The sequence below is a fragment of the Marmota monax genome, unplaced genomic scaffold, assembly GCF_021218885.2.
Source record: "Marmota monax isolate L192 unplaced genomic scaffold, Marmota_monax_Labrador192_F-V1.1 WCK01_AAM20220418_F8-fsc00004, whole genome shotgun sequence".
Lineage (NCBI taxonomy): Eukaryota > Metazoa > Chordata > Mammalia > Rodentia > Sciuridae > Marmota > Marmota monax.
The window spans coordinates 18,287,706-18,300,963 of NW_026692881.1; the positions used below are offsets into that span (position 1 = coordinate 18,287,706).

At 46.1% G+C, this 13,258-nt stretch overlaps 2 protein-coding genes and 1 pseudogene across 2 annotated transcripts; 2 read left to right on the forward strand and 1 right to left on the reverse strand.

Moving 5' to 3' along the window:
* The first annotated feature begins 221 nt into the window (after positions 1 to 221).
* LOC124096173 (ragulator complex protein LAMTOR1-like) lies at positions 222 to 1,193 on the forward strand (annotated as a pseudogene).
* A 5,069-nt stretch (positions 1,194 to 6,262) lies between these two features.
* Elovl3 (ELOVL fatty acid elongase 3) lies at positions 6,263 to 10,054 on the forward strand. The gene is made up of 4 exons (XM_046449723.2): positions 6,263 to 6,580; positions 7,377 to 7,508; positions 8,310 to 8,461; positions 8,718 to 10,054. Exons 1-4 carry the CDS (start codon positions 6,480 to 6,482, stop codon positions 9,143 to 9,145), a joined length of 813 nt encoding a protein of 270 aa, XP_046305679.1. The 5' UTR covers positions 6,263 to 6,479; the 3' UTR covers positions 9,146 to 10,054.
* A 52-nt stretch (positions 10,055 to 10,106) lies between these two features.
* Positions 10,107 to 11,952, reverse strand: Pitx3 (paired like homeodomain 3). Its single transcript, XM_046450471.2, has 3 exons — positions 11,835 to 11,952; positions 11,460 to 11,662; positions 10,107 to 10,965 (listed from the first exon to the last, which is right to left on the reverse strand). Exons 1-3 carry the CDS (start codon positions 11,950 to 11,952, stop codon positions 10,378 to 10,380), a joined length of 909 nt encoding a protein of 302 aa, XP_046306427.1. The 3' UTR covers positions 10,107 to 10,377.
* Positions 11,953 to 13,258: the final 1,306 nt, after the last annotated feature.

A 13,258-nucleotide genomic window follows, 5' to 3' on the forward strand; every position in this document is an offset into this window, starting at 1 on the left:
AAAGACTTAAATTCAAGAAATTTCAATAATTTATTTATTATTAGTTTTGAGCATTTACTGATTGTAAAACTAATTTAAAGATTCTACCGTCCAGAGACAAAGTCTATTAGCATTTTGGAGCATTTCTGTCTAATCTTCTTTCTCTACATTGTTTTCTTCAATATTTTTCTCAACAAAAATTTTACAAATATTCTTTCCCTCTAAGTGGCCCGACCCCGGCCATGGGGTGCTGCTACAGCAGCGAAAACGAAGATTAGGACCAGGACCGAGAGGAGCGGAAGCTGCTATTGCCCGCCCCGACCCCGCACCAAAGCCCTCAATGGAGCTGAGCCCAACTACCACAGCCTGCCTTCGCACAGATGAGCAGGCCCTGCTCTCTTCCATCCTCGCAAAAACAGCTAGCAACATCATCATGTGTCTGCTGCAGACTCCCAGGGCATGGAGAAGCATGAGTACATGGACCGGGCAAGGCAGTACAGCACCCGCCTGGCTGTGCTGAGCAGCAGCATTGGAAGAAGCTGCCACCGCTGCCATCTCTCACCAGCCAGCCCCACCAAGTGCTGGCCAGCGAGCCTATCCCCTTCTCTGACTTGGAGCAGGTCTCCAGGATAGCTTATGCCTACAGTGCACTTTCTTAGATCCGTGTAGATGCAAAAGAGGAGATGGTTGTACAATTTGGGATCCCATGAAGAGAAGGGTCTTTGGACAGCTCTTCTCCTCTCTTCACCTGTCTCCATCCCACCTCCCATGGCCCCCAGCCTCACTTAAGGCTTATACAGTACCCCAACCTGCTACTAATCACTGAGAAGAATGTGGAGGAGGAGAAGAGCAAGACTAGAAGCCTGAGCAAGTGAGGATGGAGCAAGGGAGGGTAGGACCATTCAGGACTGGCCTTCAAAGCCATGGCTGGGGTGGGGTGGAAGCCAAGAGGACAGGGACTGGAAGGGTCACAGTCATTGGAAGGTGGAGATACCACTGTGGGAGTGAACACCAAGGGACCTAGGGAGATGCCCTTCCCACCCTTTCTCTTGGCCTCAGATTCACTCCTGTCCCCCTTTATCTGACTTGGTGCTTCCATTCACCTCACTAGGGTTTGCACCCAGGGTCTGGATGAGCTTGAATTTGAATGAATTGAGTTTGTATTTCCAGTACCCTGGGTTTTTACATGTTTGGTCTTTTTTTCTTTTTGTTTGTCACCCTTGATAATGAAAGTGTATTCATTTGAAAAAAAAAAAAAATATATATATATATATATATGTATATATATACCTCTAAGAGCCCATACTATAATATAGCCTCATGTTCTGCATTTAAAAACTTAACTTTACATCTTGAGAATTTCCTGTCATTAAAAGCACTTTTGCCAGGTGTGATGACATGCACCTGTAGTAGCATCTACTCAGGAGAGTGAGGGAGGAGGATCACTTGAGTCCAGGAATTTAAAGCCAGCCTGGGCAACATAGGGAGACCCCATCTCAAAAATAAAAATAAAACAAAATAAAAAATAAAGCATTACTTTTGGAATGCCTAGCATTCCAAAATATTATGACATCAACATAAAAACATCATGAAAAGGGCTGAGGTTGTAGCTCAGTGGTAGAGGGCTTGCCTAACATGTGTGAGGCAATGGGTTCGATTCTCAGCACCACATGAATAAATGAATGAATGAATGAATGAATGAATGAATGAATAAAGGTATTGTGTCCATCTACAAATATAAGAAACCATCATGAGGGCTGGGGCTGTAGCTTAATGGCAGAGTGCATGTGTGAGGCACTGGGTTCGATCCTTAGCACTGCATAAAAATAAACAAGTAAAATAAAGGCATGTTGTACATATACAACTACCAAAAAATTTTTTTAAAAAAAAGAAAACATGAAAAGAAATTTAAAATACCTATAAGTTTTGGCCTATACCTCACCCACCCTATCAAATTATTTCACATTTTAGAGTTTATTTTCAACTTTCATCTTTACAGACATCATAACTTTTAGATAATTGAGGTAATATAGTAGATATGGTTTTAAATATTATTTTTATTTCATATTATTTTATAAATATAGTTTCATGTTTCTACATTCTGGTAGATATAAGGTGTTCTGTGACATTAGTATTAAATAATTTAATTATCCATTTGTGGATTGATTCCAGTTCTGTATTATTTTAAGTTCCACTGGCATAAGTATTTTAATACATACAAACTCTCTTTTCTTTTTTGTTTACTTCACTGGGTTAAAACCAGCTGGCTCCTGCTAAGTATTACCTAAATGTGTTTTCAGAAGGATTATATCAATTATCCTGGCAACTAGCCAAATTTTAATAAATCTGTTCCTCAGTGCTTTGAACAGCGTTCAGTATTTAATTTTTGTTTCATTTAATAGCTGTTAATCAGGAACATACTATACGTAGTCCATAATTTGCATTCCCTTAATTACTAAGGAAGTTGAGTCTTTTTTTTTTCTCTCAATACTAGGGACATAAAGTTATGTGCTTTGCAAGTGTACCTTTATGGCAGCAAATGAGCAGTACATTTGAAGGCACTGGAGCACATAAAATGAGCCTGTTTGTGTCCTTAGCCATGTATCAAAGGTTATAGGTGAGACTATAAATAAGCTTTTTGTGTAATATGTACATTTAACTCTTTATCTTTCCTATTTAAAACTATACACTTATTTTGTGACTCTCCCTTAAAATATTTTTAAAATATTGTAGTTATAGATACATAATATAACATTTACCATCTTTAACCTTTTTTTCCCCCGATACTGGGAATGGAACCAGTATTGAACCCAAGGGCACCCTATCATTGAACTATGTCTCCAGCCCTTTTTATTTTTTATTTTGAAACAGGGTCTCACTAAGTTGTCAAGGCTGGCCTCAAATTTGCCATCTTCCTGCTTCAGCCTCCAGAGTAGTTGGGATTACATGCTGCACCACTACACCCAGTTTGCATAGAGACATCCTAATGACCAGGCCACTTCTAGAAGAAATGATAGAACTTTGTGTCATATGGAAGAATAAAAAACATAATTCCTAACCTGGGAGATTAGATAAATGGTAGTTGGGAAGAATAGCCTAAATCAATGGGGCCAGCTGACTGGAACCTTCAAAACAACATCTTTAAAATTTTGCTGAGAATGCTACCAAAATATACTGGAGATGTCAAATTAACGGTTTTCTTTTCTTTTTGCAGTACTAGGGATCAAACCAAAGGCCAGGCAAACACTCTATCACTGAGCCACACTCCCAACCCTCAAATAAATGTTTGAAAATGGGGAAAGAAGTTGGACTGAGAATGCATAGACATAGTAGGCAGCTATTTCTCATCACCTAATATGTTAAGTGACTAGTATTATGTAAACTTCCAAAGCCATACCCTGAGTTGTCCATCTTGCTTGCACCATGCTGTGGTTACCAATTCTTCCTTTCTGCTGACTCTTTCAGGAGAAGATGAGCTTGGAATATTTATCCTGGAAAAACAAAGAGTATCACCCAGATTTTCTGACTGAGGATTTCTTCCATATAATCTCTCATGCAATGAACCAACCTTCCTTCCTTCCTTCCTTCCTTCCTTTCACTAGGAATTTAACTCAGACAATATTTACTACTGAGCCACATCCCTAGCCTACACACACACACACACACACACACACACACACACACACACACATATATATATATATATATATAATTTTTTTTTGACACAGGGTCTCACAAAGTTGTTTTGGGCCTTGCTAAATTTTCTGAGCCAGGCCTTAAACTTGAATCCTCCAGTCTCAACCTACTGAGTTCCTGGGATTCCAGATGTGAACCACTGCACCTGACACAACTAATATTTCTTGAATATACACTATGTGCCTAGTGTTAGGAGAATGATGTTAAGTAAAAATGGAAATACCCTTTCCATTCATGGATCTCAAGGACTAGTAGAGAAAACAGGCATTGATCAATAAATCATTAAAACAACTAAGTAATTTTAAATTATCATTGAAAGAAAGAAATAGCATTCTATGAAAGCAGTAATAGGGGTACCAAACCAAGTTCAAAGGTTAGGGAAGGTTTCTGAAAAATTTTCCTTTTTCTTTCCTTCTTCCACACACACCTCCCCCAAGCCTCATTAAACTTTCACACAAGAAAATATAACACAGTTTCATTTGAGAGAAATCCAAGACTGAGTACCTTTTCTCTATGCATTTGTAAACTTCCAACTTCCATGTGTCTAGTCCATAATATCTTGTCACTGACATTATCTGAATTGGAAACTGATACCAACCTTGGTAGGCAAGTGTAAATATTTGCATTTTGCTGTTGAAGAATATTTAATCTGAGAGGTTAGGTAACTTGCCTAAAATCACATAGCCAATAGTTAATGGTAGCACTGGGACTTGAACTCAGATCTCATAACAAGTAGACTGTTATTATGGTTTGAATATTGTTTGAGTGAGTTTTCCAGAAATTCATTTGCTAGGAGCATGGTACCCCCATGTAACGGTATTGAGGTGGTGGGGGTCTTTAATAGATGATTAGATCATGGGGGCCCTTGATAGAGATTAATGTAGTTCTTGCAGAGCTTGGTTAGTTCCCACAAGAGTTGATTGTTATAAAAGAGTGAGCCTGGCCCCTCCCCATTCTTTTGCTTCTTCTCTCACTATGTGGTCACTCTCAGATGTGCCCCTATCATGAGATGCCATCCACCATGTTATGGCGCAGCCAGAATAACCTCTGGTATGGCTGTCAGATCTTGGTTGTTTTTCATTTATCAAGTACCCAGCCTCAGGCATTTTGTTATAGCAACATAAAACAATTAATTAATGGTGCAATCAGGAGCCACTGAAGCCACTGAAAAGCAACATGACCTAGTTTAGGTTTTAGTCAATCATTTTCTGGATAATAGGACAGAAAGTGTTAGTTTTCAAAGTATTGTCTGGGATTATCTATGGAGTCAGAATTTCTTGGGTAGGGGCTCAGGAATCTGGTAATCAGCTAGGTTTGGGAACTTTTTTTCTGATTTCAGTGCAATAAAAAGAGAAGCACTGTATTAAAGAAGGCAGTGGTACAGCCAGTTAAGGTGACTACAGTGGTGGTTGCAGTAATCAGGTTAAAGGGGATGAGTTGCAGAGAGAAAAGAATGTACATTTGGGTCAATTAAATAGCACGGACAGAATTTTTCTACTCCACCCTTCCATAGATAGGGAAGTGGAATTAGATCTCTACCTGGCTCCTGTAGTTTCAGAGCCTTTGGGCTTTACTGCGCATAGTTGCTTATTTACATATCTTGATTTTAACTATTTTGTATTTATTTTTCTTAGCACTTGCCTTGCAAATTTCCATCTTATCTCTAACTGCCTCAAGTCTTGTAGTTCTCTTTTGTTTTCATAAAGTGTAGGAGAGAAATAAGGAATAGCCAGGTAAGCTCTTAAAAGTTTTAAAACATTTCTTTCTTTTGGACTGGGCACATAGGGGGAAAAGAATTAGATTTTATTAGACAAGCACAGACTGAAGAGAGAAAACAGCAGGCCTTGGGGAGATGCACTAGATCTCTGGTTCCTTGAACCCTAGGAGACCTTTGGGAAAGCCAAACACAATAATTTCAGAAGCCCAGGGGGTGACCCCATTTCCTCTGCAAGGTTATTACTGGGTGTCAGACAGGAGCAGTTCAGGAATTCAGGAAACTATAAAGAAATCACAACAGCTTCAACAACCGCCTCCTCAAACATCAACATCAACAGTCTCAATAATGAAATTGATTAAAGTTCATTTCCCTCCACCCACAACCAGAGATCCAAATCTCCGAGGCAGAAGGGACTACAGGAGCTCTTCATTGCGCAGCCTAGTTCTTCCTCATCCCACGCCGATTTTTCCCATTATCTCAAGGATCCTGGAAACTGCCTCCCCCATCTCTGGGTGAGGGCACCATGGCCAAGGACACCTCCACTTTATTCTCACTGCCAAGAAGGTTAAGATTAAAGCAAGCTGAGTCAAAGGTTACGGCCGGCAGGGCTGAGTTCTCTGCGAGGCCGTGGAGGATGAGCCAAGCAGGTGCAGTGGAAGTGATGATGGAGAAAAGGGTGGCAAAGTGGTTGGGGCCAGGGCTCACTACAGGATTCAGGGCCTCGCGGGGCGGGGCGGGAGCCTAGGGGCGGGGCCCTCAGGGATGATGGATGCAGGGAAGGGTGCGGCCCAGAGGCGGGACCAGGGCGTATCTCGGCCAAGATTGGATAACGGCCGAGCGCGGGGAGGGGGCCGGAGCACAGTCAGGCCCGCAGTTCACCAATTCGCATTATATACGGCGGCGGCGGCGGCGGCGCGAGCCGGCTGGTCTGTAGCTCACACCCGGTTCCGAGCCCCTCCTGCCTCTCCCAGGAAGTTTCTTTCTGTCCTGGCTGCGTTCGGTCCCGCTCTGAGGTTCATTTTGTCCTCGGCCCCGCAGTCTCTTTATCAGCCCTCCAAGCCCTGGACCTGGACGCCTGCAGAACCAAATGGTCACAGCTATGAATGTTTCCCACGAAGTGGGGCAACTGTTCCAGCCCTATAACTTCGAGATGTTCCAGGATTTAAGGCCCTTTTTAGAAGAATACTGGTGAGACCTGGGAATGGGGAAGGGCCAGGTGTGTGTGTGTGCGGTGGGCAGACCCTACTGTGTGCTCCGGGCAAGGGTTCGGGGTAGGCTGAAGGCCAGCAATGATTTTCTTAAAGAGCAAAGTTATAGGATCCCTCATACTAGCTCCAACCCATCATTGTCCAAGGTGCAGGTAGTGTGGCACCTCGAAGAGATTAGAGCTAGAAGAAAGGATGCAGAAATGAGTATGGGGAGCAGGGTGTGGGAAGAGACAGAAGCCAAAGAAAGAGTGTAGAGAGAACGGGTAGCTGAAGAATGAGGTTGATTAGAACCCCTCCGACCTGCTCTACTTAATTATCATGCTCCCTAAAAGCCCCATCATCTTTTCTGTGGAGACTGAAGCAAAACCAGGGAGTTTTTCCAAGCTTTCCCAGGGCTCTCTGGCTTAGCCCTAAAGCTACCCCAGAGGTGTCTTTGGGCTGACTTTGTGCTCAAGCCAATTTGCCATAAACCAACCAATGCAGAAGCTATTGCCACATTCTTACACCACAGCCCTGGGTCATGGGCCAATGGTCATCAGTCTCCAGCCTAATAAAGAATGCAATAATCACCTTGGATATAGCCCCTACCCTGTGTTATAATTAACATGGTCAGGAGAGGACCTCCCACCACCTTTACAAATAAGAAAACCAAAATATCACATGGCTAGTAAGTGGCAGAGTTGGAACTCTAATCTAGACATTAACCTGGAGAGATGAGTGGGCATTCCTCTGACCAACAGCCACTTTTTAGCCCATCTCTGCCTTCTGCCTGCCAGGACAACCTCATTCTTCATAGTTCTGATATACCTGCTGCTCATTGTTGTGGGGCAGAACTACATGAAGGATCGGAAAGGCTTCAACCTGCAGGGACCTCTCATCCTCTGGTCCTTCTGCCTTGCAATCTTCAGGTAAGGTAGTCCCTCCTCCTACCTAGTATTTAGACCTCCATTCCATCCCTTAAAACTTTCCAGAAACTCAGTTTTATTGACTCCCAACTTTTACCTTCTTCTATATTGCCCTCTTTTCCTTCTTTTCTAGACCCCAACCTGGCAATTTCTGCTCCATCCCTTTTGCACTCATGGAATCTGTACTTCCAAATCTCTGTAGCCTCAGTAGGGCATAGTGACACATGCCTGTAATCCCAAAGATTTAGGAGGCAGAGGCAGAAGAATTACATGTTCAAAGCCAGCCTTGGCAACTTATTGAGGCCCTAAGCAACTTAGTGAGATCTTCTCTCAAGATGAAAAATAAAAAGGTTTGGGATGTGCCTCAGTGGCTAAGCACCCCTTGGTTCAATTACCTGTACCAAAAAAAATGTATATATATATATATATTTCTCCAGCCTCTAATACTATCAGCAACTAACACCCTCTTCCAAGACTATCCCAGTCCTTCCTTCCCATGTTTTCTTCCCCCAAATCCTTTGATTTTCCCCAAACTGCTACTCACTTCTTAGGCTTCCACCCCATCCCAAGAACACTAACTCTACTTTCAGTCTCAGCTCCCTTCACATTCCCTGGTATTTTCCAACCCTCATTTCCTGTGGAATACTGGATGAATCTTTCAAATTGGCTCCAGGATCTCAGAATCTGTGATCTGTTCCCCCTGCAAGGGTAAGGAGGTGATGGAGCACAAGACTTAATGACCTTGTCAAGCTAGGGGAAAGGGTGGATTGATGTCTTACACTCTCTTTCTCTGTTCCATTTCAGTATCTTGGGGGCAGTGAGAACATGGGGCTATATGGGGACTGTGCTACTTAGGGGGGGCCTGAAGCAAACTGTGTGCTTCACCAACTACATTGAAAATGCCACAATCAGATTCTGGTCCTGTGTCTTTCTTCTCAGCAAGATCATTGAACTCGGTGAGTGACAAGACTTTGTCTCTCTGGTGCCCAGTGAATCACACCCTTCCTCAGAGCCCTCCCCTCACTCATCATATGGAGAATACCTTCCCCACCCCTAGGTCCTAACAACACATGTCACCTAAGCCCTTCTTCAGGTTCTCTGCCACGAAAACTCCTCCCCACCCTGAGAATTCCTCCTGGGCCCCTACACCCAATGTAGAGGGTGGTCCCAGCACTGGAAGGTTTGCCAGCTATGTGACTTCTTATCTCCCAGGAGACACAGCCTTCATCATCCTGCGCAAGCGACCACTCATCTTTGTGCACTGGTACCACCACAGCACAGTGCTACTATTCACAAGCTTTGGATACAAGAACAAAGTACCTTCAGGTGGTTGGTTCATGACCATGAACTTCGGTGTACATGCCATTATGTACACTTATTACACTCTGAAGGCTGCCAAAGTGAAGTGCCCCAGGATGCTTTCAATGCTCATCACCAGCCTGCAGATCCTGCAGATGTTTATAGGAGCCATCATTGGCATCCTGACTTTCATCTGGAGGCAGGAACAAGGGTGCTACATCACAGTGGAAGAATTCGCCTGGTCCTTTGTCTTGTATGCCACCTATTTCATCATCTTTGCCCACTTCTTCCGACAAACCTACTTCAGGCCCAAGGTCAAAGCCATGGCCAAAAGTCAGTGAAAGATTGGAGAGAAAGAGCCTTAGATTTCCTCTTCCAAAAGGGTACTAAGGGGTTGGGCTTAGATTTGGGAGAATGATTAGGGAGATTTCCCTGCATTATTTCCCCATGGGAAATGTGCGCCAAGGTGGCAGGAAGTTATCACAGACAAGAAGTGTCACCCTGGGGTAAGGGTGTGGTCTAGTACTTTAATGAATGAGTGAAGGCCAAGGAGGCCCTGGGAAGGCACTAGGACTGGATGGGCTCCTAGAGCTGAGTTATTTATATTTCTATCCAGAAATCTTTCTCCTTTTGTTCTATTTTTAAATTAAGCATGCAAACCAAATGGAAGATGGAGCTTAGGGGTTTGGAGGAAGAAGTGGGCTCCTGTGATGGGAGAAGGCTGCTGGTAATACGGTGATCTGCAGGTAGGAGGCTTGAGGGGTGTGAGGAAGGATGAGGCACACACACAGACAATAACAATCCTAGGCCTGTAGGCACTTAATAAATGTCTGTTACAGACCATAATTTTATTGCTGTTAGAGGCTCAAGCCCCTCATAGGAACAGTGAAAAACGGGTGCAGAAAGGCGGAGTAACGTTATCTCAAAGTCTTAAGCTTCCTAAGTTGCAGAATTGACCCTTGCAAACTTTGGAAAGACCTACCAGCTGTTCTCCCTGAGACCACGAGGTGGCGCCGCAGCACCAGCTTTGACCGATGCCAGCGCAGTAGCTGGTTCAACAACTCCACATACGCGTGCACACCTTTGCTCCAGGAGTCCTGGTTTCCCCATTCTTTAGGGGAGTGAATGGGACTGAAGCCCCAGAAGCCTGGACCTTCACCTCCTTCCTCTGCATCCAGATTTCTTTTAGACAATGGGGGAGGTTGAAGGGATGAGGGCTCAACCGCAACTCTGAATCATCAGGCCTTTGACAGTCCGCGCACATTTATTTCATTTATCTTTGAAAACGGAGTAGAGGGAGTCTGGAGAAGGCGGGATGGGCCAAGGGTGAGTTGGCCCAGGGGGGCTGGTCCCTATTCCAGGACTTAGTCCCAGGGTCGTGATCTGCCTGTAGGGCCCAGTTCACCCCTTAGAGCCGTGAAGGGGATGGAGTGCTCCTGAGCTATCCGCCTCCCAGCTGCTCGTGAACCCCTCTCAGACACTGGGGCGGGGGCAAACCAGTCTAGACGACCCCAGTCCGGGCAAGCTGTGAATTATTGACCCCGCCCAAAGGGATGATCCACCCTCCCGTCGCTCATACAGGCCGTTCCACTGCGTACTGGCACGGACTGAGGTTGGCAGCCGGGGGTGGCCCGGGCACAGCGGGGTAGCTGAAAGAAGCGTGTTGTTTGGCTTTGAGCCGCAGGCTGGCCAGGCTCGAGTTACACGGGTCCCGATATACGTAGGGAGAAGAGGCGGCTGCAGCCGCGGCTGCTGCGGCCGAGGCGTAAGGACAGGACACTGCCCCAGAGGACACGGCGCCCGGAGCCAGCCCGGGAGGGGCCCCGCCCAGGCCCTGTAGGGCCCCGGGGCCTGGTACAGTGCCCGGGGCAGCTGCGGCTGAGGGCACCATGGAGGCGGCGATGGAGCTGGGTGGCGAGAAAACGGGCTGCGATGCCAGAGGCCCCACGTTGACAGAGTTGAAGGCGAACGGGAAGGTCTTGGCGGCGAGAGGCGGGGCGAGCGCCTTGGGTGGCCAGTTGCCATACGAGTAGCCGGGGTACACTTCCTCATAGGGCGGCACCAACCCGCCCAGCGGCGCTGCGAAGCCGCCCTTGCACAGCTCTGCCTGCTGGCTGCGCTCGCGCTTCCGCCACTTGGCGCGTCGGTTCTTGAACCACACCTGCGGGCGTGGGAGAAAAGCTATTAGGATTCGGGGTGGATGGGGCTGGGGGCCAGCCCAGTGGTTGATAAGTGGAGCACCCAGGCGGGGATTGAGGTCCCAGCCCGAGACGTGCGGAGGATAAACGAAACGAGGTGGCTGGGGACAGGTTGAAAGCGCACGGGGCCAGGCACCCGAGAACAGAAACTGTGGGTGGTAGAACAGAGTCAGCAGCCTCAGGGTCTGGGGGAACAGTAAGATGGATCAAAGATGGGAAAGGAAAGAAACAAAGAGATCGGGTCGGGGAAGAAGCAACATGCGCTCGCCAGTGGTAAAGAACGGTAAAAGCAGAGACTGAAGGTTAGAGGGCAGGAATGGGGGTGTCCCGATTCCGAACACGGGGTGTCGGGTGTTGGCCTCGAGGTGGAGCAGGCAGACTTCAGAACCACAGCTGCGGAGGGGATTGGAGGAGGGAGGCCCAGGCTAGTGAGGGTTGAGGGTCAGGTAGGCAGTACCCGCACGCGGGCCTCGGTGAGGTTGGTCCACACTGCGATCTCTTCGCGCGTGCTCATGTCAGGGTAGCGGTTCCTTTGGAAGGTCGCTTCCAGCTCCTGCAGCTGCTGGCTGGTGAAGTGCGTGCGCTGCCTTCGCTGCTTCTTCTTCAGCGAGCCGTCCTCGGGAGAGCCACTGGGCAGCGAGACAGAGGCCTTCTCCGAGTCTGGGGATGGCGGGGGAGAGTAAGGTCACAGGGCGTCCAGGCCTGAGGGAATTGTCGGGTTTTGGAACCTCCTCAACCACCCGCTTGCTCCCACCCAGGCGGCCAGGCAGGGTCACACCGGATTAGAAGCTGAGTTGTTATGTCCTACATCCCCAGGAGGGGGCGTGCTCACCGCTGTGCTCTTGGCCTTTGCAGCCGTGTTCTGGGAGCGAAGGATGGGGAGTGCCGGCGTCTGACAGCGATAGGGAAGGGCTCCGGGCCTCTGCCTCGCTGAGCAGCCCGAACTCCATGGAGCCAGGGCTCTGGATGGAAGAGAAAGCACACATCAAGTTAATGAGAATAAAATCAAGGTATAAGCCGGTTCCTTGTAGGGTTCCCCACAAATTTCCTGGCCCTTTCTTGGTCACTGACAAAGAGCTACCCCTGACTAGCGTGCCTAGGATAGAACAGGGAGACAGGGCCCAAGGAGAAAAGGGTGTATACTGAGAGGTTTTATGCACACATATACACTATACTTTGTTAACTGATGAGCACATAGAAGTGTGCCTGGTGCACATTTGTTGTTCAATATTTATATTCAAAATGCATGCTGTGACACACCACATCCCCTATACTGCATCCCTCCAAAGGTCACTTTCTTCTCACCGGAATGTTCCTTATCCCCATATGGTCATACATGTACCTCAGCCAATCACACTTGAGAAACAACCTGAACCTCTGTTATTCATCTTCCTTAGGACAGATGTTATTTTTTATTTTTTTTTTTTTAAATTTTAATATTTATTTTTTAATTTTCGGCGGACACAACATCTTTGTTTGTATGTGGTGCTGAGGATCGAACCCGGGCAGCACACATGTGAGGCGAGCGCGCTACCGCTTGAGCCACATCCCCAGCCCCGACAGATGTTATTTTGAACCAGGTATGATATTTCATCCATAAGAATAATCACTGTTATCACTTATTTTAACTGTCTCTCCCCTCACAAGAATACATCAAGATTAAGTAGTTAATATAGTTGAGTATCCCTTATCCTGAATGCTTGGGACTAGAGGTGTTTCAGATTTCAGAGTTTTGTTTTTTGACTTTGGAATATATTTTTTAAAAAGAGAGAGAGAGAGAGAGAGAGAGAGAGAGAGAGAGAGAGAGAGAATTTTCTTAATATTTATTTTTTAGTTTTCGGCAGACACAACATCTTTGTTTGTATGTGGTGCTGAGGATTGAAACTGGGCCGCACGCATGCCAGCTGAGCGCGCTACCGCTTGAGCCACATCCCCAGCCCTGACTTCGGAATATTTGCTTAGATATATCAGTTGAGCATACCCTTATCCAAAAAATCAGAAATCTAAAATGTACCATAATTTCAGAGCACTTTAGATTTAAAAATTTTTAGATTAGGGATGCTCAACCCCTGTCATCCTTTTTCCAGATGAGGAAGCTGAAACCTGAAGTAACTTAAAGGTCAAAGAGCTTGTAAGCAGTAGAATTAGGATCTGAACCAGGTCTGTGGGATTCCTGAACTAATACTTTTCCTTCATTTGCTTTTTAAAATTGTGTTCTTTGGGGCCCTTGGGGATTCAGCTAGAACTCCATCCTGG

Bases quoted from the DNA above. Each gene is read 5' to 3' on its own strand.
- Elovl3 (XM_046449723.2), top strand. From the start codon at position 6,480: ATGGTCACAGCTATGAATGTTTCCCACGAAGTGGGGCAACTGTTCCAG. The intron at 7,509-8,309 runs GTAAGGTAGTCC...GTTCCATTTCAG, and splicing joins TTCTGCCTTGCAATCTTCAG to TATCTTGGGGGCAGTGAGAA. The intron at 8,462-8,717 runs GTGAGTGACAAG...CTTATCTCCCAG, and splicing joins CAGCAAGATCATTGAACTCG to GAGACACAGCCTTCATCATC.
- Pitx3 (XM_046450471.2), bottom strand. From the start codon at position 11,952: ATGGAGTTCGGGCTGCTCAGCGAGGCAGAGGCCCGGAGCCCTTCCCTA. The intron at 11,663-11,834 runs GTGAGCACGCCC...CGCCATCCCCAG, and splicing joins CAAAGGCCAAGAGCACAGCG to ACTCGGAGAAGGCCTCTGTC. The intron at 10,966-11,459 runs GTACTGCCTACC...CCACGCCCGCAG, and splicing joins TCACCGAGGCCCGCGTGCGG to GTGTGGTTCAAGAACCGACG.